This window comes from Apostichopus japonicus, chromosome 4, assembly GCF_037975245.1.
Source record: "Apostichopus japonicus isolate 1M-3 chromosome 4, ASM3797524v1, whole genome shotgun sequence".
NCBI classification, from domain to species: Eukaryota; Metazoa; Echinodermata; class Holothuroidea; order Aspidochirotida; family Stichopodidae; genus Apostichopus; species Apostichopus japonicus.
Window position 1 is genome coordinate 3,404,633 of NC_092564.1, and position 27,729 is coordinate 3,432,361.

At 37.2% G+C, this 27,729-nt stretch overlaps 1 protein-coding gene and 1 long non-coding RNA gene across 7 annotated transcripts in view; one reads left to right on the top strand and one right to left on the bottom strand.

The window, feature by feature from the left end:
- The window catches only part of LOC139966160 (thrombospondin type-1 domain-containing protein 7A-like), a 198,940-nt gene that overhangs the window by 129,073 nt on the left and 42,138 nt on the right, over nt 1-27,729 (top strand). For all 6 annotated transcript variants that reach the window (XM_071968908.1, XM_071968909.1, XM_071968907.1 and 3 more), the window contains 3 exons: nt 11,161-11,905; nt 12,802-12,946; nt 22,699-22,829. In XM_071968908.1, coding sequence (XP_071825009.1) covers nt 11,161-11,905; nt 12,802-12,946; nt 22,699-22,829 — 1,021 coding nt within the window. The remainder of the gene's footprint in view (nt 1-11,160; nt 11,906-12,801; nt 12,947-22,698; nt 22,830-27,729) is intronic.
- On the bottom strand, nt 15,709-18,173 carry LOC139966162 (uncharacterized). The gene is made up of 2 exons (XR_011792493.1): nt 17,447-18,173; nt 15,709-16,714 (listed from the first exon to the last, which is right to left on the bottom strand). It is a non-coding gene; the product is annotated as an uncharacterized lncRNA (long non-coding RNA).

Consider the following 27,729-nt stretch of genomic DNA (forward strand, 5'->3'; position numbering starts at 1 on the left):
ATGCGTTATGAGGTGGAGGCCGGGCATCAGCGCAATTGGCCCAAGTTAATCCTTCATAAATATAAATTTATTGGTTTCCCTTCTTATTTTTTGACACTTTTGGATCCCCACATGGTCAAAGTTAAAACTGATCCGAAAATTGACGGTAAAATAAGTGAAAAACAGCTGCTGTCAAAAATGGAGCTTGTTTTAAGCTTTGTTGACATATCTGATACTGATGTTATTACTATGTATGCATAGCGATGTGCAGGGTTTTTTTTTTTACGAGGTTGCAAATCCTATATAGGGTGTAAATATTAAACTGACATTTGCATAATTACACCTATGATTTATGCTGATGTTTAAGCATAATTATCTTTTCATCTAGAACTTGCCACGTCATATTAATCATATCTGAGATCTGGTAGTAATTTATAGCATGTATATATATATTTATACAGCAAGTCTTAAAAAATACAGAAAAAGACTCAAGTTTTTTTTTGCGTGAAGCAAATTCACCTGTGCCGTAATTAAAAGACAAATGACAGAGCCAGGTAGCAAACAGAGATTACTTGGGTTTATTTCATGGAATGTTTGAATGGTTTCATGTTATATTTATGAGGAGCAAGTGAAACAGAAGCATTATTCTAGACTTCTCTCTGTTCCCATGTTTACATGAATACTGTACCACCCTATATAGTTTCATCATATCCTATTGGCCCTCGATCTTAATACCACATTTTGCATGCATTCTGAAACAGGACCGCTATCACTTGGGGTGGCATATAATTTGTCTGGACTGATGTTTTGTTTGCTAGTGCCTTGGTATTTTCAACATCCACTGAGCACTTGTCTAACACCACTCCACTCCCCTCCCCCTCCCCCTCCCCTCACCAAGTCTTCATTTGCCGGAGGTAAAAGGAATCTAAATGATGGTGATGGCATGTCATGTGTGTGTGTATGTATATCACGGGCTTGGCTTGAAAACACTTGTAACCACTTGTAACTCAAAAATTAATGATGAATGAACTTCATGCTTGGTGTATGTATCCATCTTATTTAGTATGGGAATCCCATCAAAGTTGGTAGAGATCAGAGGTCATTTGAGGTCAACAGAGGTCAAGCAGGATATTACATAACTAAAGAAGCTAGAACAGCTTTGTTGAAGTTCATGCTTCGTACAGTAGGTAGATATCCAATTTTGGAGTAGCAGAACCTTTTGAATTTATGGAGATTTAAAGTCATTTGAGGTCAACTGAGGTCACAATCTGAAAAAGGAACAATGTAAACATGATTACTGCAAAAGTTGAGCTTAAATGAACCTCATAATTGGTATGCACTGTAGATCCTCATTTGTGAGTACAAGAATCCAGATTGATTTTGGAATTAGTCAAAAGCCAATGACAGAAGTCACAGTTTGTAATAATTGTAAAGCAAGATTAATGTAAAACTTATGCTTGGATGAATGTACTTCTTCCTTGGTTTTTCCATCCACCTTGGTGAGGCCAAGAACCCTATCAAAGTGGAGGTCAAAGGTTATTTGAGGTCAGCAGATGTTCAAACTATGCAAAGATGATATCTACAAAAGTGAGATTGACTTTGTGCCCTGGGCCTGTGTAGTCACCTGTTCCCTCCCCCCTTACCCCAAACCCTGGCTTGCCAGACCTGCTGTGTGTATTAAAGAACAACTTTAGAGACACTTTGTCCCATACTCAGTGTTCCTACAGAACTTTGGGTGTGAAACAAAACAAAACTAAGGACAAGAAGAAATTAAAACTCAGAAATTCTTGTCGTATAATGAATTTCATTTCCAAGAGAACTACAGTTCTATAGGTCTTATCTTAACACACGGGATTCACTGAAAGTCATAACTTGAGCACAAGAATTACTGGTGAAGAGCATCATTTGCAAGTAGGTGATCGATCAACACGGGTGGAGTGATAAAGCTAATCACCATATTTTATCCCCATAGGTGCATATTTGACAGTCGAGCCCATTTCTATCTCTGTTCTTGCCACTTGTTGTAGGGTATAGCCGAACGATACGGAGGAGACTTCCACCACGGTAAAGCGTCGATCAGAGCTCCACTCGAAGGTGTGAAATGATTGATTAAAACACTCACAGCTCGTGACAATATCATGCTCATACCTCCATCAAGAATTCACACTGGCTTGGAAAAAAAAAACAGACAAAGTAGTAAGAATTGTTTCCATGATATCATCTGATCATGTGACCAGTCTACATTCACCTAGGTAGATTGACATGCAGACTTTCTGTCAGTAAAGTTTCAGGGCTTTTGTTTTAAGCTTTGAACAAAACAGCAATCAGAAGCAAGACAGCTTCCACTTCACATTGTCAACAAGCATCAAGGTGGCTGGAACATGTTATATATATTTCATTACTAGAATGTTTTCAAAGAGAATTAATTGATGCCACGTACACAAAAATACATAGCAATGTATATTGTAATATATCATTTAACAGTACTGTAGCAGTTGGTCTACTTGTTACAAATACAGTAGCTATAGAGCTGTGATTGATGGCCTCATCTGTCATTCCACATTATGAATTTAGGTCCAAGTGTGTATTTTAGCACTTGCCTGACCAGCTTTTAGCTGATTATGCCTGCCAATTCCTACATTCCTAAATTGCCAAGCATCGTCAGATATGGCATTATAAATAGTTCGTTGGACTGGATGATCAACCAGCTTCAACTGGTTGATGAGCAGTACTGTATATCAACGGAAACTACTTTGTTGAACTAAATGTTGAACTAATGTTAATTAATTGGTATGAAAAAATCCAGCTGTTGGTATGAGGTTGTCTTATCATTTAATACATACATGTACAGTATGTGCATAAATCAATCATACTTTAAATGTTGAGATGACTTTATGACTTTCATTTGCCATAATGAATTAAAAAAGAAACGACGGGAATTGAGGAAAGATGTTGTAATTTTCAGTAGTTGCTGTAAAAGTACAGTATGTATGAGACTCATGGCAAGTCTACAATCTTTGTGATTGTCTATATATTATGACATTAGCATGGACATTGTACTGCTATGTGGTAAGTGCACCTACATACAGTAGACAACATATGTAGGCACCACATAGGAGTACAATGCCCATGATAATATCATATGTTGTAATTTTCAGTAGTTGCTATAAAAGTACAGTATGTATGAGACTCATGGCAAGTCTACAATCTTTGTGATTGTCTATATATTATGACATTAGCATGGACATTGTACTGCTATGTGGTAAGTGCACCTACATACAGTAGACAACATATGTAGGCACCACATAGGAGTACAATGCCCATGATAATATCATATGTTGTAATTTTCAGTAGTTGCTATAAAAGTACAGTATGTATGAGACTCATGGCAAGTCTACAATCTTTGTGATTGTCTATATATTATGACATTAGCATGGACATTGTACTGCTATGTGGTAAGTGCACCTACATACAGTAGACAACATATGTAGGCACCACATAGGAGTACAATGCCCATGATAATATCATATGTTGTAATTTTCAGTAGTTGCTATAAAAGTACAGTATGTATGAGACTCATGGCAAGTCTACAATCTTTGTGATTGTCTATATATTATGACATTAGCATGGACATTGTACTGCTATGTGGTAAGTGCACCTACATACAGTAGACAACATATGTAGGCACCACATAGGAGTACAATGCCCATGATAATATCATATGTTGTAATTTTCAGTAGTTGCTATAAAAGTACAGTATGTATGAGACTCATGGCAAGTCTACAATCTTTGTGATTGTCTATATATTATGACATTAGCATGGACATTGTACTGCTATGTGGTAAGTGCACCTACATACAGTAGACAACATATGTAGGCACCACATAGGAGTACAATGCCCATGATAATATCGTATGTTGTAATTTTCAGTAGTTGCTGTAGGGCAGGTCCAAGCTATTTGCACTGTGACGTACGGGACATTTCAGAGACTTAAATTTGTCTAAAAGTTATATAAAATCTATTTTCCAGAAACTTTTTCAGGTTTTCATATTTGTTTTTGCTGCTACTGTATTACAAACTCATGAAGATTTCCTACACTTGCTTTAATTAGGTCCCATCTTAATTAATGTACAGTGTGACGTACGGGACCAGAGAATTTTGTGTTTTTTTTACTAACAAGCAAAGCTGAAACCGCTCTGAAATTATGAGGGCAGTGATCAAGCTGTTATAACTAGTGAATAGCCTAACCTTCCAAGGGCTAAGCTGTAACATATTAGAAAAAAATATGAAGCCATTCCAGTACAGTGGTTACACAAATGAAAATTGTCCTGTGACGTACGGGACATGTGACGTACGGGACAATTTGTCCATATACAAATTGACTATGAAAACTCATATTTTTATTCCTGAATATACCATAACAAGCTGATTTCTACATAAAAACATTAATTTGGATATGCCAGAACAATGTCATTGGTAATTTCATGCCATATTTCCTTCTTTCTGGGATACAGAAAAGAGCAGTGACTGTACACTTGTGAGATCATTCCACATAAAACATGGAATGCATAAAGTATTAATCTACTCTACACATACATCAAGTACTCATAACATCAATTCTAGCTCTTTTAGACCACAAATGATTCAAGATGCAAAGTTTTGGTGCAAACCTGTTTTGGTATGTATACTGTACAACACTGTATCATACTCCCCACTATTGACCCTGAAGTTGAAATATGATCCATCCCATTCAAATATACCAAAATGTCCACAGTAATGCCACGTAATGTCCATCTATATACAGTAACTAGTACAACAAAGAAAACTCTATAGACCTAATACTGGTTACCAGACCAAATAGTCAGAACATCAATTCTTTCTTTGTTAGACCACAAATGATTCAAGATGCAAAGTTTTGGTGCAAAACTGTTTTGGTATGAATACTGTACAACACTGTATCATACTCCCCACTAATGACCCTGAAGTTGAAATATGATCCATCCCATGCAAAATATACCAAAATGTCCACAGTAATGCCACGTAATGTCCATCTATGAAACTAGTACAACAAAGAAAACTCTATAGACCTAATACTGGTTACCAGACCAAATAGTCATAACATCAGTTCTTGCTTTGTTAGACCACAAATGATTCAAGATGCAAAGTTTTGGTGCAAAACTGTTTAAAAATTGGTATATACTGTACTGTACAACACTGTATCATACTCCCCACTAATGACCCTGAAGTTGAAATATGATTCATCCCATTCAAAAATCAAAATACCTGTATACTGTACCAAAATGTCCACAGTAATGCCACTAATGTCCATCTATGAAACTACATAGTACAACAAAGAAAACTCTATAGACCTAATACTGGTTATTGAACAAACTCATGAGTGATTGTCCTATGCAAAAATTGGGCGAGCAAAACTCTACACTTGTAACTAAAAATCTCAATGTCTACTATCTAAGTTCAGGAAACAAGAACATAGTTGCACATTATCATGGTCACACTTCACAATAGGCCTACGAAATTTTGGAATGCAAACTCAACATTCTTGAAGTCGTCCTCATTCAATGTCAATGTTGAATAGCATTGTAGATGATTCTGTATCCCCCACACGCACAATTGACTTCCCAATAGTCAAACAACACCCGGGCTGTTGGTGGTGGTCATCAGTCAATAGTTTATTTGGTGCATGATGTGCTCTTCAGGCATGCAGGGATTATAAGTTGCAACTACCAGCTGTCAACAAAATAAACTTGTAAGCATTGGAAGGTTTCCAGTAGAGGTCCCCATTGGAGCCCATGCATGTTTATTATGTATACATGTATACAGGGTTTCTACCACACTATGTCCCGTACGTCACATTTTGTCCCGTACGTCACATTTTTAAATTTGATAATTAGATTTGCAGTGAATATTATTTCAATTTTTTTGGGATGGATATTGTTGAGCAATGTTCTTAATTAGAACTTTATAGAATATCACAAAAAAAAAATTGTTCCTCCATATCAAAACTTGAAAAAAGTGCTGAAAATTGTGACGTACGGGACATCAGTTTTTGGACACTAGCTAATTAGCATATTTAATTGATGAACCCCCAAACATAATATGTCAAAATTATTGGAAGGAAGGGTGTATCATGTCCCACATAACTTATATTCAATAAGTTCATATTGCTGGCAGCGACATAGGATTCCAAATGTCCCGTACGTCACACTGCAATTTGAATTTATGCAAATTAGCTGGCTGTAATTGTTTGAATAGGCAAAAAAATTTTAAAAAATTATGAAAATCTGAAACTTCAATAATTCAGCTTTAACATGACACCACATTTAGGGTGTTTCAGTAAAGTTTGAAATTTGGCTTCTAGGGATACAATAGCTTGGACCTGCCCTGTAATAGTACAGTATGTATGAGACGCATTGCAAATCTACAATCTTTGTGATTGTCTATATCTTTGTAGGCACCACATAGCAGTACGATGCCCATGCTATATATCATATATTTGTATATGTGCATAGGGTTACTATGTATGCAAATTTTCTGTATGTTATGCATTATGTCTGTACGTACTGTAGATCGCATGATAGGTCCTTAGGACGGTACGTAATTGATGTGTTTAATCAATAGATCTGTCAAACAGTCCACATTCTTCTATAGTATCCATGCAATTGGATAACATATTAAGTTTAATTGATGCATATTCTTCATTGTATCATATACATGGTACAGCCCCTATCAACTAATCTATCATTCCTCATTAACGTTGATGTTGTCAACTTTAAGTCCTCCTTCTGAAGACAATTTAAATATCGGTGTCACCGGGCATGATCTCTCACACTGTTTAAATTATCAGCTCATCAATTAATCGTAATTTGCATGTCTAGCGAGCCGTAACAAAACCATTAAATGTTGCAGACGTACAATTTTCAGGTTTCAATTTTATCAAGCTTTCCAGGTTTTCTTATAACTCAATTTTTTCCCCCTTTCAAGTTGTGACAAAAGGTTTGTCTCTAATACGTTCGGCTGTTGTTTGGAATTGTCAATAGTGGTCCTTGTTTCCCACTTCAATCCACTCGTGGAGTCCTCAGGGGTATAATGGCGTCATGTCCTATGTCGTCTCCAGTGCCAGCCTGCTCACTCTTTACTATATAATGAATATACACACTTGAGCAGGTTACCAGATGCCGAATCGTAATCAAGTTTCTGTCATGTAGCTTCATGTATTTTTTCAATATTATAGGTGATGTTTGCGCATCTTCTGCACGTTTGTTTCCTTTTGGCTATCCGATTCCTTCGGGTGATGAAAATATCTATAATTGTCATTAATTTTGAGGTATATACGTTTCATGATATGTTTATGATATATATGTATATTACTAAAGATTATAAAGAAGATTTCCTCACCTTTAGGCATATGATATCCCACATAACCCATGCACTATAAATTTCACTCGGGGACACAAATGTTTTATATTTTTACTGAGGCTGAGTACAATGCAAATACATTGCTTGGTATTCAGTCAACCCGTTTGAAAAAGAGGGCGATTTCTTGGTAGAGTAATTATGAAGGTCTTTGTCAACTATATGCATTGTATGCACAACCATAACATTTAATGCTGATGTAACTTGTGGAGGTATTTAGAGGTTAGTGCTACTAACATGGATATAAGAAGATCAATGCATTAGGAGCATACATGTATAATACTAAAACAATAGAGCCAGAATGCATTAAAAGAAGTTAATTCTTTAATCGATTAAATGAAAGATAAAACATCATAATTGTACAGATAAACAATGCATATATGCGTACAGTATGCGCATAATTAATTTTGATGTTATGAATATATATCAGTTGATATGAAGGTTACCTATAGCAATCTATCTTATCCACTATCCAGACCATCTATGATTCTCTTTGCAGGATGTATGTAGGTGAATATTCCAGCTATCAATTGGGGGGGAGGGGGGAGTGGGGGGAGGTTGGATCAATGCCTCTCCAGTTTCTTGCACATTCATTATGCATCATGTAACTCCAAAAGTTTGATTAAATTTATTTGTCATTGTGCTCTGTTTCTGGATATACTGAGAAAATAAACTGTAATAGGAATACTGGTAGAATTAGTCTTAACGATTGCATAAATTAATCAACATTGGTTCTGTCTGCATGAAATGAACAGGAAGTTCCTAGTATGCAGGTTTCCAAAGATATGCTCTTTGCTGGGAGATGCTAACATGGTCCCTGCCCATATGTCACCGAGAAACCCTGGGACAATTTTGGGTGCGCTGAATTTCCGGAATACTAGGGTGTTTACGCCTGTACAATGCAAGATGCAACAATTAAACAAAAGACCAATATTAGATATTGCAATGACGAATTTAATGACCAATAACAATAATGTCGGACTTATACAATTATACACTGATGCAGTCTGAAATATCTGATTAAGGTTTAGTAATTAACAGTGAAATGAAAAGAGGGGCATTACACCATACTGATGATGTTGTGTGGCTAGTTTGTGGCATTATACCATGTACTGATAGTGTTATGTGCCTAGTTTGTGGCATATTATACCATACTGATAGTGTTGTGTGCCTAGTTTGTGGCATTATACCATACTGATAGTGTTATGTGCCTAGTTTGTGGCATATTATACCATACTGATAGTGTTGTGTGCCTAGTTTGTGGCATTATACCATGTACTGATAGTGTTATGTGCCTAGTTTGTGGCATTATACCATACTGATGGTGTTATGTGCCTAGTTTGTGGCATTATACCAAACTGATGATGTTGTGTGCCTAGTTTGTGGCATATTATACCATACTGATAGTGTTATGTGCCTAGTTTGTGGCATAATACCATACTGATAGTGTTGTGTGCCTAGTTTGTGGCATTATACCATACTGATAGTGTTATGTGCCTAGTTTGTGGCATTATACCAAACTGATAGTGTTATGTGCCTAGTTTGTGGCATATTTTACCATACTGATAGTGTTGTGTGCCTAGTTTGTGGCATTATACCATACTGATAGTGTAATATGTGCCTAGTTTGTAGCATTATACCATACTGACAGTGTTATGTGCCTAGTTTGTGGCATTTTACCATACTGATAGTGTTATGTGCCTAGTTTGTGGCATTTTACCATACTGATGGTGTTATTTGCCTAGTTTGTGGCATTATACTATACTGATAGTGTTATGTACCTAGTTAGTGGCATTGTACCATACTGATAGTGTTATGTGCCTAGTTTGTGGCATTATACCATACTGATGGTGTTATGTGCCTAGTTTGTGGTGTTATACCATGCTGATAGTGTTATGTGCCTAGTTTGTGGCAGTTTACCATACTGATAGTGTTATGTGCCTAGTTTGTGGCAGGTTTAATTGTTACACTGTAGTAGTCCATGCCAACCATGTTACGATAACCACCAAGAGCTCTCCCAAATGTAAACACTGCACTGTATGCGTGCAGAGCCTCTAGCAATTCTTGGAACCCATTATATGTATTGCAAACTTTTGATCAGTGGATTTGTTTGTTTTAGAAGATTTTGCTGAAACATTATGCTGTGGTAACTTCTGTACATAGTCCATATATATGTTGCTATGTACTCTAAGCATATACTCCAGCATTAAATTTCTTCTCATTAGGTGATGAGAGTTCGCAATGGTAGTTCCTGTTGTGAAATATATCAAGTCAGTCATTGTTATATGGCACACACTGAAAATCTTCTTTACAGTTGCCTATAACAATATCATGATTACATGCTTAATTAAGTTAATATCATGCACTCATTTATTTGGGTGAGGTGAGAGAGTTGGGGAGGGGGGAAGGGGGTAATTGGGAGGGGTAGTATAGTCAGGTATGTATATATGTGGTTAAACACTGTACTTCAAATACAATTCAGATTATGAGCTAACTTACTAAGAACAGTCTTAAATTCACTAGCTTCCTCCCCTTCCCTTTCCATGCATTTCCAACCCTTCCCCCCTCCTTCCCTCCCCTTCCCCTCTTTCCCTTCCCTTCCACCTCCTTCCCTCACCTCTCCTTCCCTCCCCTTCTTCCCTTCCCTTTCCCTCTTTCCCTTCCCCCTCCTTCCCTTCCCCTCCTTCCATTTCCCCTCCTCTCCTTCCCTCCTTCCTTCCCTTACCATCTTCCCTTCTTCTCCTTTCCCCATTTATATTATAATCATGATGTGCTTTCATTGAGTGAACATGTGCACCAGCTATGTTTGTTCCCCTACTTTGATTATATAACACCCATACGATATTTATGAATTCAAACTACCCTTTAGTCTCATCATTCTCTGCATGTAATTTACACATGTTATCGTAGCAATAGAAGATCTGATCTGGGCTGGTCGACATTGAGAGCTGTTTGGCAGGTGTGATAATCAACACTTATGTATGTGTTTGCACCAGGGAATTTAATATTACTGATAGGGACTGACAAATAACCATGTTTTTGTTTATTTGCAACATATACAGTCAAAGGACATCTGATCATTTTAATTCTTGGAAAACTTGTGGCGGTGCCCATGAGAAAGAACATACTGGAATGGACAGCCTTATTTAAAGCGAAATATAAATTTTTGATGATGAAATCAATCCAAATCATCACCGATAGTGTCCCGCAGGGTCAAATAATTAAGTTCTTATCCTCCCTTCTACCTCATTGACATCACAAACGGGAGAGAGTGGGAGGTGGGCTCCACTTTCTTATTGAAACAAGTGGTTCAATGTCAGTATATTACAATAGATGTAATATTTTCTTGACTAACCTACTGATAATCATAAGTTGTGCTTAAAACATTCATTTCAAGTATATGCTTCTTTAACCAGCTGGTGTCCTGTGCTTTTTAAAGCAGTGCACTTTTTCATGGTAAATTCACAGCAGTTGGACTTACAGTATGTGGAGTCTATATAGTTGTTTGTTTGTTTGTTCAACTATATTTCAACCATCAACGTTATCAACATTTTACATAATTCAAACAAGTATATGGTTGTGGGGATCCTCGAAAAGTTCATAAGAACTTGTAAGTGAGGTATCCCCAAAATACAAACTTACAAAGTATAACAAAGGTACAAAGTATGACACAAAAACAAAATGTTGCATGTAGAGTACTTTATTATGGTTGATATTACTGCATGCCTCTTCTTCTTTCCTCTTCAGGTACCTGGGGAGATTGCAGAGGTAGTGATAGCCATTGTGGATTACATAACTCTAACTTACAAACCAGAGCAGTGTGGTGCGAGAATTACTCTAATGGGGTAACGGCTCAGGATGCTAATTGTGACTCATTAAAACCACACAAAGAGAGAACATGTTTTAAAGTCTGTCCGCAGCATCATCATATGTTCGAATGGACCCTTGGATCCTGGGACCCGTGTGAGATTCAAGACGACCAGAATGAAGGTTCCACAAGTGCTATCTTAGAATGCGGCCCAGCGTCGTTGGGCCAGAAACATAGAACTGTGTCCTGCAATGAGAAAGGGTCACATTTTATTCAGAGGCTCGGGGAGTTGTCGATCGCCGACAGCATCTGCGAAATATTCTGGCAAAAGCCGTCTATCGTCCGAGACTGTTTAGTAAACTGTTCACAAAACTGTGTGGTGAGTCAGTACGGCAAGTGGAGCGATTGCACGCAGGCCTGTGGTAACGCGACAAAGACGAGGCTCCGTAGAGTTGTAGTACCAAATAACGAACATGGTGAGCCCTGTCCGACGCTCAGCGAGACGATACCTTGCGCAGGATTGCCGCTCTGCCCCTCCAGCGAGAACTTTGTCTACACGCTAAAAGTTGATCCATGGAGTAACTGTTTGGTCAGTGGAGATGTCACGGATGGCTTCCCTCCGGTCGGAAGTATGAGCAGAGATTTGCATTGCGTGAGGAATGATGGTGAAATAGTGGATATAAGGTAAAAGGACATAATTACAGCCCTTATATAGTAACAGTGTGTGGATTCATCATGTAACTGTATAATGCATATTTGCGACTCGATTCCATCGTGTGAGAATCGATGGTGAAAGTGTGGATCTATGCTAGGGTAAAAGAGTGCAATACATCACAGAGGAAAGTTAAATTATGCATAAATGTGTAAGAGAGGGATAAATGGTGAAAATTACATTATAAAGAAAACACAAAAAACATTTCAACATTTGATTGTCATGATGAAGTCGCCTCTCTAGATCTGCTGTTAATTGTCAGAAATATATATTTTCATGCGTTAATTTCATCAAGCATATACAAAGAAAACGTATGTGCATACATAATATTGCTATAAGGATAAAAAAAAATTCTTGTAGTAATGCATGAAGAAACATTTGAAACAACCATCTATTTTCATGTGAAATATAATTCCTGAACGAAACAATTAAGAATAGCCCTTCTTGTAAGTTGTGCTATACATCTTATTGTATCAATACATATGTACAGTATATGCTGAGAAAGCTTTATACAAGATGATATATGCCTTTCTTTTTATGTGTCCTACATCATTGGTGATCATTTTGCCTATGACATATGTTCATGTATGGCATAAATGATATCATTATTTTGGTCTTCAACGGAGGTCTCCAGATGATGTCATGTACCGAGATGAATTTATCGTTCCGTAGTACTCAGCTCTTCTTGACTATTCTTTCGCTGATCTACCGCTAATCAGCTTCTGTATTGATGAACATGCCCGAGAGGAGTGAACCCTGTGTTCCACCTGTCGATCACTTGCATATATATTACACATGTTCATGTATGGTATAAATGATATCTTTATGATTCTAATAATCATTGCTGTTGTTTGTGCTTTAATTGCAGCTTCTGTATTGATGAGTACATGCCCGAGAGGAGTAAACCCTGTGTTCCTCCTGTCGATTGCATTCTCTCTGATTGGTCCCTGTGGTCACCGTGTCCAAATGTCTGTCATCAACCATACGGGTCCCTGCCTGAAGATGTTCAAACAGTGAGTGTACCGTGTTACTTTAATCAAATATAAAACAAAATCTTTGAATCTTTCCATGGTGTTGAGGGAAAGGGGATGAGTATGGGGGCTATATGCCAGGGGTTGAAGATGAAAGGTAAGCAAGTGTGACAAATGGGAGGACTTTAGTCCATTCATTGTCTTCACCCGTGAACAGTCATTTGGGAAATTTCAATGTATTGTGTATATATAGGAAGAAGTACAAGGCATGTTAGTACCATGCACAAGTCAGAATGCAACTGTACAGCTTCTTTTATGTATAGTGCATGTTCTGTATGTACTTTAAATGTATGTACGTGTACGTTGTATATGTATGTACATTATGTATGTATGTTATGTATACATGTACGTATGTACGTTAATGTAAGAGTGTAAGAATGTAAGAGACTGACCTCGGTCAGCTTGCGGCTTTGAAAAGCCAATGAGGCTTCTTCGCGAGTTCTTGCTTGCAGGAGGATCCAATACATACATACTTGATTATCATATATGATTCCTTTGCTATCAATTGTGAGGAAGTGACAATTTGGCAATGTACCCAAAGGATTGAATGACCCCCCCACCCCCCACTGTTTAGCTGTAAATGCATTGCTTAATCCTATACTTAGTCATAATTATTCAATGAAATTATCCATCTGCATCATGGGAAACAAGAAATTGCAGAGAGAATTAAGTGTTAAACTGTTTTCAGAATTGTTTAAGGCAACAGATTTAGATTATGTCTGTATATTCGGTATTTGAATTTTTCCAGAAATTTCAAACCTCTCTCATAACTGTTATGGTGTCTTCACAGTAGCATCATCTTTGAACATTCATGGTGGAACTGAGACAGAACTTTGGAGGGGGGGGGGAGTGGAGGAGGGGTGTGATGGGGGAGAGAATAGGGAGAATTAAGGTGGGCAGCAGCGATACAGCAATCAGGCAAATGAATTGAACTGTTGATACCACTTTCTGGATTGAAAAATTGCAAAAGAAAAGCAGATTCTTCTAATAGTGTCAAATTCTTCTAGACTTGTTAATTAGTACATTTTTACATGGCAACCCAGTTTCGAGATTAGAAATTTATGCCATTAACAGTTTGATATTCAGCATCAGATTGCTTGGTTATTTGCATAGATCCATTATGCACTGTAAAGTAAATGTCATAGAAGCACCAAAGAAAGGTATAGGAGATTGACAGCTCCATCCTGTATGTTGTTTGCTTTCAAAGTAATAATTCCGGCATTTTAGAGCCCTTGGGACATTCTGCTTACCCAAATCAAATACCAGAACTCTTTGATTGCTGGTAATGTGGCAAAGGTTTTCCTACAGCTGAGAGAGCAGATTCCTCTTCTTTATAGACTTCGAATGTTCGGAAATGGCTCAGCACAGCTACGTATATTGACCTACATTAACGGCTATACACTTCTTCTTTTGAGAGTGTAGATCTCGTGTAGATGAGCGTTGGTCACGTAATTAATAGACCGATCCTTTCATCCTTAACATTGCTCCCTCTCCCTCTCATACAATGGGTAGACAGGAGATTGCCGGTATGAAACTTTAGTCTTTTTTTTTCTCCGTTTCTTTTCTTCTAATTGACCTGATTGTACTCCCTGGTAAAACCCATTTAGCTACACTCTATAAGTTAATAAACGCTTCTATTAAAAATTTGCTTCTCGTGGACGGCTATACTATAGGCTTTAAAAGCACTTCGGAACGTGCATTAGGGTTTTTAGATTCGGAGCAAAGAATAGAAAGAAAATGAAAAAAATAAAATAATGCGGCAAACTTTTTGGGGTTACAGTTACTGTTAAGTAGTACTGCGAGGGAGCATTGCCTTGCAGCATCTGTGCGGCTGGCGCCATTCGCTAAGCTTCCGTCGGGGTGGAGAGATACTTAACGCAGAACTATGAGCAGGACAACTTGTTTCAATGAGATGTGTGAAGATGTATAGTTTTGTTATAGACTCAAGGCATCAGCTATGGAAAAAAGATAAAAGAAGTTACTAAGAAATGGAATTGACGAGAAATGATGAACGAAGTGTGCATCGTTTGAAAATAGAAAAAAACAAATGTATATGAATGTATTATGTAGGAAGAAAACTGAGCAGTTGCACTGTGTAGCAAATAAAAGGAGTAGCCTTAATGGTAACAAATCTGGTCTCTGAACAAATGCCCCACGGGAGGAGATTAACATGGAGACGCTCTTGGAAAGATTCATAAATCAAATGTCAGTTTTGAGTTGTTTAATTGTCTTTTTAGTGGACTTAAAATTATACCAAACTATTTAGCTAAGTACAGCTGTATTTGTTCAGGATAGTTTATGAAGAAGTTACTGTGTGGTGTACTTGAGAGGAGTGTTTATGCAGTGTCATGTATTTATAGTATTGTGAAGGATGTAGCTTCTAAATATGTTAAAGATAAACATATTTCATCTTTGGAAAACTATTTTTTAATTCTATTTGAAATTATGGAGACAGAAGTCAAAGGTTGATTGCCATTTTATTGTGTTAAATGAAAATTCTAGGAAGTTATTTACTTTTATAACATAGGTCTGTTAATGAGGACTTTAATAGGTTAGAGAGGGCACATAAATACTATTGATACCGTATGATGTCAATTCAACATGTTTCTCGTGCAATGAAAATGATTTAAAACACGAAGCTCTTTGAGTCCCTCCCTTTGATAAATTTCCGGGCGCTATTCCACAGTAAAATTCTTCAATGTTCGAAGGAAAGCTACATAGGGAAGTCTTGTTTGATATCTAGATTGACCAGGGACGTAGCCAGGGGGGGGAGCAGGGGGAGCGACCGCTCCCCCCCTTTCAGTGTCGAAAAAAATGTTTAAAAACTGTTGTTTTTTTAGCATGGTATTTTGTCAGTGCTCTTTTGATCTTGAATACTCGTCAGCTCCGTTAACTCGATTGTAATCGTAGTAACATTCACGCCTACTGATTCAACTACTACTTAGTTTGGCAGATGCAATTAGCTAAATTTAGCCTATAGCCTATTACAAGCCTACAGTTGGCCACTGCGTAATAAAATACATATTGCCTACCTAACCGCACTCTATGGAATGTCACGAACCGTATGCACAACAACGTCGACAACGTTCGTTCTCATCCTTTCTATGATTCGTCCTAAGTTGTTGCACGAACAGCATGTTATGAAGCTAAGCTAGCAATCGTACGTGATACGCACTTCCTATAAATAATTATTACACTGCTAATACACTGCGATAACGATATTTGTTTTTAGGCCACTGCATATCTGGCTATATTCCAAAATATGAAAGATTATATTGTCCATCAGTTAAGTTGGTCAATGTATTAAAGTCCAGACATTGGACAATAAACAAGAATCACTCTACTTGAAAAATTGTAAAAGAGCACTATGTTTGTCTTTCTGATATATTATGTAAAAGAACATGTAAAAGAATTCAAACAGGAAACAAAATCTGCTGATAATATGATATCATATGATCAGGGGCGTAGCCAGTATGTAGCACTGTGGGCCCGGGCCTACACTTTTTTTGGCCAAGTTATCTTTTTTTAAAAACAACCATATTTCAAATCCATAAGCTTGCTGGACGAGTTTAAGAGTCTAGACAGGAATAACTATTGAAATGAACGTAGCAAGAATATGGCTTAATTAGGTGACCTAGTCTTCTAATTTAGGCTGTCATTTCTATCGCGTGCCGTTTCATTCAACACTCTACCCGCCGAAAAAGACTATAGGATCCGATCTTGTCAGTGTTGTAACATCTAGTTAAGAACCTCAGGGATGTAAGTCTTCCGGATTTTTACGGAAATCCGTTTTTTTTTTTAATTCCAATAAGTCTTCCGTATTTTTACGGAAATCCGTTTTTTTTTTAAATTCCAATAAAGTTCCACAAAATTGTTCGAATATCAAAGACACAACGCGGCAAAAATGCCTGGCCCGTTGTAGCAAGCTAACTTCAATTTTCACTCATCGATCACTCAAAATACCATTTCCAGTTTCGCATCATCGCATTGCACTGTACAACATTGTGCCATGTGAATATCGTTGCGTACGTGCGAACTTCAAACCGCTATAGCTCATTTCTGTCGTTGAAAAACCTTGCCTAATTCATGTTGATTGGACTGCTAATTAATATCTTCGTAACTGCTGGTGCTCGACATAAGTTTTGGAATTAACGCTCGTGATATTTGTGAGCGGCGGAAATCTACGGGATACGCATATGAAAGTCGATATTTGTGATCGCATTCGAATGTGAGACTGTTTTTTATTCCGTAGTTCGCTGCGACGTATTCGTAACTTTGAGCTAGCCTAACATAACGATAGTGTGTAAGTAGTAAGAACTAGGGGTAAGATGTGTTAGCGCTAATACTTCTGAGCTAGCCTAACATAACGATAGTGTGTAAGTAGTCAGAGCTAGGAGTAGGATGTGTTAGGACGGCATTCACCTGGGGTCTCCGAATATTTTTTCCGGTTTTTTTTTGGGGCTGCACTTACATCCCTGGAACCTGTTTACGCAGATAATATTTCAGTTGAGAAAACAGTTGAGAAAGTTGAATCAGATGGCAATCGTCGGATAGCTATCGCCTTCTCTTATTAGGCTAACTTAAACATTTACAGTTGTATCAAAGACAATTACTGGCTATAGTTGTATCTAAGACATTTCTGGCCTATTTATATATGTAACTACAAGTATCAGCAGTTGAAAAGTAAGACTACTCTGTACATGTACCTTGCTAATTTTAAATACATTATGTATTATTGAATTATGTACTATCTTAACTCGTTTGGTTTTTTGGTTGAAAAGTGATATTGAATGAGGTGTCTCAAGTTAGCAAGAGGCCATGGAACCAGCATGAACACTCGGGAAGGGCCGTTTCCGGCCATCTGGGGGGTTTGTAAAACCAAAAATTTTCTTGTACGCTCCGCGCCAACCGATGGTGGCGCTCCGCTCAGATAGTCGTGCCTAAATTTTTGAAAATCGATATCAATCGCAAAAAGTGCTCCCCCCCTTTCAAATTCCTGGCTACGTCGCTGAGATTGACCATCTTATTTTGGGTTATAACGCTTGACATATTTGGTCAAATTGTTGACCATGGCAGACACTTAACTTTCATCATCTAGGAATGAATAAGCGAAAACAAAAGGTTTAGGAATTAAGTTGGTAAAAGTGCAGAAGAGTGCAGGCAGTTTGAAATGTCCTTGAACCAGCTGGCTGCAGGGTTACCATAGGTTACGATATGTTTTAGAATCACCATGTTCATGTGTGATGAGTGTTATTGTTTTGACTCCAGCTAAGACAGAATTATACTAGGTCATTAATATACAGTAAACTAAGTGCAACCACTTGCTCAGGAGCTAGATAGGTTTTGATTTGGGAAGTAGAGGGCGACAGATAGTATGATTCACTACACATCGTAAGACTAGTTGCTTGTAATTAAAGCAACATGGCTGTAGCTATGGGTGCATGTGATAATTGGTGAGTCATATCAGGGAGTTCCATAACAACTCCCTGGTCATATATTGGAAGTACAACCATTCATTCATATGTTAACAATATTTACAATGGGTTGATGAGTTTATTTATATGGTAATATGATTTATGTGCAGTCTGGCCAACTCATTCAAAATTTCATATGTATGCTAATGTCTAAAGGACATGTCATATAAAAGGGTTCAATAGTTGGTGAATCTAGGAGATTTGATTAATGATCATTTAATTTGAACATTGTCCTTTTTATTTCCTAATGAACCATTGTGTTCACATAAGCTATGAATAATAAACAGACATAGTTTAATGAAAATGTTAAAATTATCATTTTCTCATAGTCCATTAGACATAAACAATATTTCTTTAGGAAAATGTAAAATAGAAAATGTGATTTCACAGCTAAGATGTAGAACATTGTGATGTTAGCTCACATGTGCAACAGCATTTCCCATCTGGTTATTTGGGGCTCTCAACTCTAGCTGGCATAACCCTTTTTATTTCTCATTCGGATGGAGCATTCCATTATAAGCATGACCAAATTAACAATACCATGCAATATTGAAAGTCTAAATGAACCTTTTTGGCACCACTGTATACACAAAGACACAATCATGACAAGGTATTTGTCCCCCCCCCCCCCGCACTTTGACCTTTTCACAAATATTGAGTTGAAAAGTCTGAATGTCAACCAGACTTCAAGACCAACTTCCTGCCTCTGTTTTACCTACTCTGTCTCATCTTCAATCTCATTGGTATCATTTTGGTTGTGTTTATAATAGAATGCATAATGTGCTTTACCTATATATATATATATATAAATATATTGTCATTTTGGCAGTAGACATTTTATCATTGCTTTGATCTATTACTCAAAGCCCTAAGGTATCACCACTGCACCCTCACACAGCCCTTCCCAGACACCATGAGTGGTGAAATGCTATCTTTGTTTTCCTGTAAAGTTTCTGCATACGTCTGTGATAAGTACTGTACCTACAGTAGCAGCTGCATGCGGAATTAAAAACCAAAAAACAAACAAAAAACTTCACAACTACTGTAGCATGCAATGTTATTAGATCTATATTGAACTGTAAAATATTATCTGTTGCAAAAGTCTTAAGTGAAATTGTATAGATTATATTAAATAAAACCTGTAAGTTATTAAATCCAATATCAATTACAATTGTATGTCAATGGCTACCTTCTTGCAAACACCGCTTGCCTGAACTTTTAAAAGTATTCATCTTAGAGAGAAACACACTTTATGCACGGTCTATACTCCTTTAACTATTGGCATGCCAATAGGGAAAGACAAATAAAGCAAGGTAACGCACATGGACATTGTCAAACATCAACGAACATGGCAGTTTTAAGATTTCAACTGCTAGCTAATAATTGTGAAAATCATCTCTGGAACCAGAAAATCTTCAGGTGTGACAAATAAAAATTACCTTGGAAAGTGGCAAAGGTTTATTCTTTTTTCCCCATAATTTTTACACTGCCAATTTTTGAAATTGATTTAATAGTAACAGGGTACAGACACCTCTCTGATATGTTATCCTTCAGGTATGAAGGAAAAACATACATTTTTGTTTCATATCATGCTGTTATCTTTATGAATGTGAGGAGAAAATGTATGTAGGACATGCTGGGGGGGGGGGGGGGGAGTGGTGGTAGAGTGACATATATGCATCAGATTGATTTGTAACTGTTTTGAAAGTGCTCAAGTGTTTTTTCTTTGCATTATATTTCACAAGGACTAGATTGAACAGCCTTGAATAGATTTCATATAATTAGCACCCGATTTTTTTATTTTTTTAAACTTTTCATGATTTTTGTCAATTTTGAATTATGTTTGTGATTTTGATGTCTTCTACCTGTTCTTACTATTTGCTCTGGTAGAATTTAAGTAGACAAATTCAATGTAATAAAGACACCAGTCTTAAAACCCCACCTCTGTTTGATGATATTGAAATTTTAGGAAGTCATTATAATGCTTAATAAGCCTCTACACCATGACAGCATTGTAAAACAATACTCACAATGCCATAAATATCATGAAAATAGATTTATATTGAATTGTTAACCTGGTAAAGTAGTCATAATGAAACAAAATCTTTTTCTGGCATTTTTGATAACATAACAATTATTAACTAAATCGATGGAGGACATATGAGAATAGGATTGAAATTTCCAACATTTGATTATAACCCTTATTATTGCAATCTTGTTGTGTTTAATTAAATACTTTGTTTATTGGATAATCTATTCGGAAGCAGGACACTTCGCCCAACAACCATTTCGCCCAACTGCCATTTCGCCCAACCTTACCATTTCGCCCAACCAGCCTGGTCATTTCGCCCAACCAGCCTGGTCATTTCGCCCAACCAGCCTGGTCATTTCGCCCAACCAGCCTGGTCATTTCGCCCAACCAGTCTGGTCATTTCGCCCAACCTTGATTAAATATGATATTTCAAAAGGAAACGTTCGGGAATTGTTAACGTTACAGGATACGAACCGAATATTAAGGAAACTTGAGGATTGATCAGTGTGTTAGGGGTTAGGTTTGATAGTAAACGTTCGAATATTAAGGAATATTAAGGAAACTTGAAGTCCTTTACTTTGTATAACTTTAGTAAGGAAACGTTCGGGAATTTTTAACGTTACAGCATACGAACCGAATATTAAGGAAACTTGAGGATTGATCAGTGTGTTAGAGGTTAGGTTTGATAGTAAACGTTCGAATATTAAGGAATATTAAGGAAACTTGAAGTCCTTTACTTTGTGTAACTTTAGTAAGGAAACGTTCGGGAATTTTTAACGTTACAGGATACGAACCGAATATTAAGGAATCTTGAGGATGGATCAGTGTTTTAGGGGTTAGGTTTGATAGGTTTGATATAGTAAACGTTCGGGAATTGTTAACGTTACGGGATACGAACCGAGTATTAAGGAAACTTGAAGTCGTGGTTAAATTGATTACATATGTGATTACATATGTGGTTACATTGATAAAGTGGTTACATTGATTAAATATAGTAATTCAATATTATGGACGGGTTTTATATTTTTTTTTTCAATTTAATAAGGAAAAGTTCGGGAATTGTTAGTCAGTAGGATGGATCAGTGTTTAGGGGTTAGGTTTGATAGGTTTTTATGAAGACCGATTCCCCTGTGTTTGTATAATAATATTACTCCCATTGTATGCGTAAATGCCTAAAGTAGTGTAATCCTCCCATTATACCCGAAATAACTGCTCAGACTCCGATCGATATCGAGCGGACCTCACTTTTTTATTTACCTATTACGAAGTAACCTAACCCAAAATAAATCAAATTGAACTAGTGGAATAGAAAAAGTAATATTATTCTGACTGAATATTAGTAAAAATAAGGTTGGGCGAAATGACCAACACGGTTGGGCGAAATGACCATGCTGGTTGGGCGAAATGACTATGATGGTTGGGCGAAATGACCATGCTGGTTGGGCAAAATGACTAGGCTGGTTGGGCAAAATGACCAGGCTGGTTGGGCGAAATGGCAGTTGGGCGAAATGGTTGTTGGGCGAAGTGACTAGAAAGCATCTATTCAAACAACAGTACCTCATTTTGTAGCAAAAAGCAATGGTAACCTTCACTTAGCACATGACATAAACTTGTTCAAGGTTTGGTATAAGTATGGCCTTTCTAAGTTCTAAGCTTCAATCTTTATGTATTCACAATCTATGAGTCAGTGAAGATATACCACTAGATATACCACTAGATATATTCCACTAGATATATCCCTAGATCTGCCACTACATTGACATTTAGATCTACCAATAAATCTACCACTGGATTTACCAGTAGATCTATTCCTAGATCTATCCCAATAGATCTACCAGTAGATTGACCACTAGATCTACCAGTAGATGGACCACTAGATCTACCAGTAGATGGACCACTAGATCTACCAGTAGATGGACCACTAGATCTACCAGTAGATCTATCACTTGATAGACCACTAGATCTGCAACAAGATCTACAGTGACCACTAGATCTACAACAAGATCTACCACTAGATTGACTACTAGATCTACCACGAGATGCCCTGATGACCTACAGTACTGTACCAGTTGATAGTTGAAACTTTAAGACTCTACTCGGGTATATATATGCCAAGAGTAACGTTAATAACACAGAATTCTACATTTGAATAATTAAAGAGACCTAACTTGGGCTGCAAGATTAATTTCTTTGCATTGCTAATATTTCCTGCTTGTTGAATATTTCAGTATCGCACACGTACTGTGACGCAAGTTCCCTGGGGGCGTGGTCATCTCTGTGAGGAGCTGGTGCAGTATCAGTCATGCAGTGAAGTCGATTCAACATTGTTTCCAGACCAGGCTGGCTTGGATTGTCAGAGGTAGGTGTCTCCAATAATTTGCAAATGTCATTGACTTTGTTGAACTGTATTCCGTAAACCGATTATTGCATAAATCTGCTATTTTGCCAATTGGCTAGAATGCCTTGTCTATTTCTGGCCATGGTGCAGCTCGTGGGAACAAATAGAGTGATCGGTAAGTTACAATGCTGCAAAGAAGGGGTATCGCGGACTTAGTTCGAGATTTGAAACATGGTTCTTTTAATTTGATAATTGCTTCTGTTCATGCTTATTCTGTGGTTCTGCACCGAACAAAAGCAGTTATCGAATTCGAAGAAATTTTTTCAAGTTTTGAACCCATATGGAATTCAGAAAATTATAATAAAATGATAATTTATTATAAATTATTATAAAGCACAAAAAATAAATGAAGAGCAACATAGCTGGAAATGAAGGAAGTTGCTGGGAGGAATTAACTAGAGGTATGTTACTTGCTTTGCAAATTTGGAAATTATTTCCCATAATTCGAGGGACTTCTTTCGGTAGAATGAGGCTGTATTTGTAAATATTAAAATGACGGTTTCTTTTCATCATGTTCCGCCCCTTCTCGGTTATAATTGACGGTTCCTGGCAAAAAAGCATCGACACAAACTTGCTAACTTGACTTGTCTTCAGTATTTGATCACTAAACATGTGTTTGGAAATGAGTCGTGAAAATAAAGATCCAAAGTGACAAACTTACACAGCAGGGCTTCTCAATATGTGGCCCGCTGGCCCAATCTGGCCTACGGAAGGTGTCAGTCCATCCAGTATGGAGTGTTGATCTGATCCTGTATACCTGGCCCCTTAAGGCTTTAGTATCTTAGTATCAAGAACATCTTTCAATTGAGATAAAAAGGCTAGTGAGATTTTGATTCTGTCTGGCAATGTGGTATTAATGTTTGTCTCAAATTGTTTGAGAACTCCTGAAGTATAGAGTGATAGTGACTTGAGTTCTTCGGCAACTGCACTGGTTACCTGTTTCCTACAGGATAAACTTCAAGATCATCCTGCTCACATATAAAGCCCTGCATGGATTAGCACCAGAATACATGAGTACCATGATCAGTCGGAAGACCACCACCCGCTCTCTCCGATTCTCAAATCAGCTACTGCTCAATGTACCTAATTGGAAGCTCAAATCATATGGTCAACGATCGTTTCCTAAGGCCGCTCCTACTCTTTTGAACTCACTTCCACTGCACATCAAGTCGGCACCCAACGTTAACATTTTCAAAAACAGACTCAAAACTTAGCTATTTATGACAGCCTTCCCTGAGCACTAGCGCCACTGAGCATTGGTTTTCCTCTGGATATTAGCGCTATATAAATTTGCATTTATTATAATTATTATTATTATGATATTATTGCATAAGTGAAAAGAAAGCCGTATCCCACTGTAATGCAGGTGTATATAGGCAGCCTCTAACATCTCTTAAGCTGAAGTATTATATTTTTGGGAGGGTTGGTCATCAGCTGAATGTCTAACGAGCCATCATTACTAGATCTGAATAGTACTCTATTCATACCGAGGTTGATCAAATCGAGCCAGCTGCCAAGCCAATGATAATTATCAACAGACCTGGTAAAAACATGACCCTCATGTGATTTGCCAAAACAAGAAAATACCAAAGCTGAGTCACATTTTCCCAGATTATATTTAGCAAATGTCTTGTTCTAAACCAACAAAATTTCCATGTGGTCATTTGTGTCGAATAATTGTGCTCGTTCGAGCTTGGACTGTCAAGGTGAAACCCTACTTAAGGCCCCTAGAGTTATCCTTCAGATAAAGCCACCAAATTGAATCCACAAATTTCTGGACGGTCGATTTCCTCCAGGTAAAACCTTCCAGGTGATCAGGTCGTCCTCTCCACCTTGCGACGGACCTCCTAATAATTCGCGTCGAAATTGCCCCCCGGCCGGTTTAATGGGTTATGTATTCTGCTCCAAATGATGTTGAGTGGTTCTGTTTAGGCAGTCTTTGTTTCACATAGTAAGGCTCTCGCCAAACCCGAGGGGCATAATCCATTTTTTTCGTTTGGACGCTGATGTTATATACTTAGATAGTTAAGTTTTCTTTTTTTTACCAAAAAAAATTCTGTACTGTGAAGTGGAATGCTTCCTGCGTGCATGTGGCACAGAGAAAACTGGCCTGGAAGGAAGGACTTCACAGTTTTGCTCCGTCATTGACCCTCGCAAGTGTCTCTGGCAAAAGAAAAGTACTCTGATATAAAGTTTGCAGGCAACAGACTGGAGAGTTGCAGATCGATAGAGAAACAAAAAAGTGCTCATCTGTGAGGGAATTTTTTTTTTAAGGTTTTGACAAAACTGTTAGTGGTGCTTGCAATGTTTGTTGATGTATGCTTCGGTGGTTTTTCAAGTCCTTAGTTTTGTACGTGAAAGAATATCTAAATTGTGTGAGATATCTCCTAAATATGATTTTTTTTTTTTTTCATATTGTGTGGAGAATATCATCTGTCTCACTCACATTAACAATAATGGTTTCAGGATTTCTTTTCATTTGTAATTACTCTCGAATGACCAGATATCAATCGTTTCATTAATAACAAGTAACTACTCTACATTTGTCAGGAATGTGTCAACCATTTTGTTTTGCAATTCTTGTCATTTAAACAGAATATTGATCTGAATTGGAAGCTCTATTCCTCCCCGATGACATCCTTGAAGGAGAAAAATGAAAATTTGTCTTTTCTTCATACTGCTTTTGTATTGTTTTCAGCTCAACAAATTGATTTTATACATGTTACACACCAAATTGAATTTGAACATTTACAGTAACATACCCACACTTTCAATGATGTTTAATTTACATACTGTATGTCATGTAAGGATAAGCTTTTGTGACACAAAGAATTGTGTAACCTCCTCCCCTCCCCTCCCCTCCCCCAATTTTATATACTCATGGAACTAGGGCATATTTGCAGAGCAATAATTTTATTAGGTAGATTGATTGAAGCTAGAAAAACCTAAGTTCCATGCTAATAATCTTTGTAGATCCCATAAGTCCAAAACCTATTTGCGACATGAATCTCCATGCATGGCCATAAACCCATTGCATGAAGTGACACCTAACATGGGCTTCCTGAATATAATAGCACCCTCTGTGTAAGAAAACTTCCTTCTCAAAAAAGAAAAAGGAAAACATGAATTTTGAGGGACACAAAATGTTCTGTATTTGTTCAGACTAGGGGAGGGGGGGGGGGGTTGGGACTATCCATATGTGAACATAACTGGTGTGGTCAGACGACAGTGCTATTTTCAAGCGAGTAAAATGCAGCTCTAGGCACAAACATTCTTATAAAACTATTGTTACACTTTGACTCATACTTTTACTATTAAATGATTCTAATACTGTCTAACTTCCACCTCCTCTCAATTTGTTTGATTTGTGTTTTTTTTTGTTTTTTTGTTGGAAATTATTTCAAATCAGGTTCACAAAGTATCGAGAGGTATAGTACAATGTTGTCAATCATATACATCCTCACATTGAAATGAAAACAAAGAAGGTTTATATATCTTTCTTTCTTTTCATTTTGCTGTCACTTATAGCTTTAGGATTATATTCATACAAGATTATAAATATCCCGAAGGTGTGTATGTTGGAGATGTAAATGTGGTTTTCATGGATGCGTTTTATTTTCACGAATGTGTTTTAATTATAAGTATGAGGCTGCTTGATTTAATTAGCGAGGAATGGATTCTTATGACTTATTCCGAATTAGAAATTTGTGATCGCTTCCATTTGATTCTGGAACAACATATTCTTTAAAATATAACTTGCTGAAAATTGGACAAGAAAAAAAATAAAAAGGAAGTCAAATCAGTTTCCCTAAATGTAATGAACTTCTAAAGTGGATTACGGAATAAGGCGGTAATGAAATGACTAAGCCCTGCGTCATACACTGTAACTTGGAGGTTTACAAGCAGAGCAAAAACCCGTCCATTCGGATGCGACCATTTGTTGCAATGGGATATTTCCAAAGTTATGCTAAACTATTCGCCACACCAATTTTTTTCCCCCTTCTATTGCTTTGCCTTGCCCGACTTTGGAATAGACAATATTTAAATGAATTTCCTTAGAACAGATAAAAATGCTCAGTTTTGAGCAGAAATTTGAGACAAGCCACTGACCTTGTAATTGTGAGACATGATTTCTCATAAGCTGGTGGATAAAAAGCGATGCTAATTCAAATACAGTCATCAAAAGCATGATCTTTCTCCCTGTCCGAAAAAAAAAAGGTTTACTCGAAGAAAGACTCTAAAAAACCGTTTGAAATTTGGTCGGTCATGAGTTAAGGATAAATCAATTGATAGAGAGTGACAGGAGTCTATAATCAATGTAATATCTTTAGCGTAAAAATTATTTTATGGTTTTCTCTAAGCGGCAGCGGCGGTGCTTTACAACCAGGTAGCATCGTTAATCTTTGAAAATGTTCTCCATCAAGTCCGGGCATAAAATTAAACTAAATTATGAGTCACCAATACAGGTATTATTTTCATAACACAGCCGATGGTATAAAAATGACAAGAGATGTTGGGTCCTAGCTTCCCCCCTGGTAATGATTCCAAATGACGGTTAATTTGATCTCCATCATTATAAAAATGGCCTAATTGGGCGGCCTTCTTGAGATCGTCACATCTAAGGCTAAGGAACGGAGAGTATATCCTCATTACAATGCACTGGAAAGGTAACTAAGATGAATCACAGAACAATTTTGTGGATTAAATTGTGGAAAAGATTGTGGATTCAGAGAAATGAGGAATCATGCAGTCAATTTTGAATCAGATGATATTGTACTTTTGTGGAGGTCCTTGCCTTTAACTCATGTAGAAATCCTTGACTGTTTCTATGTTGATATAATACTGTGTGGAAAGTACTGTA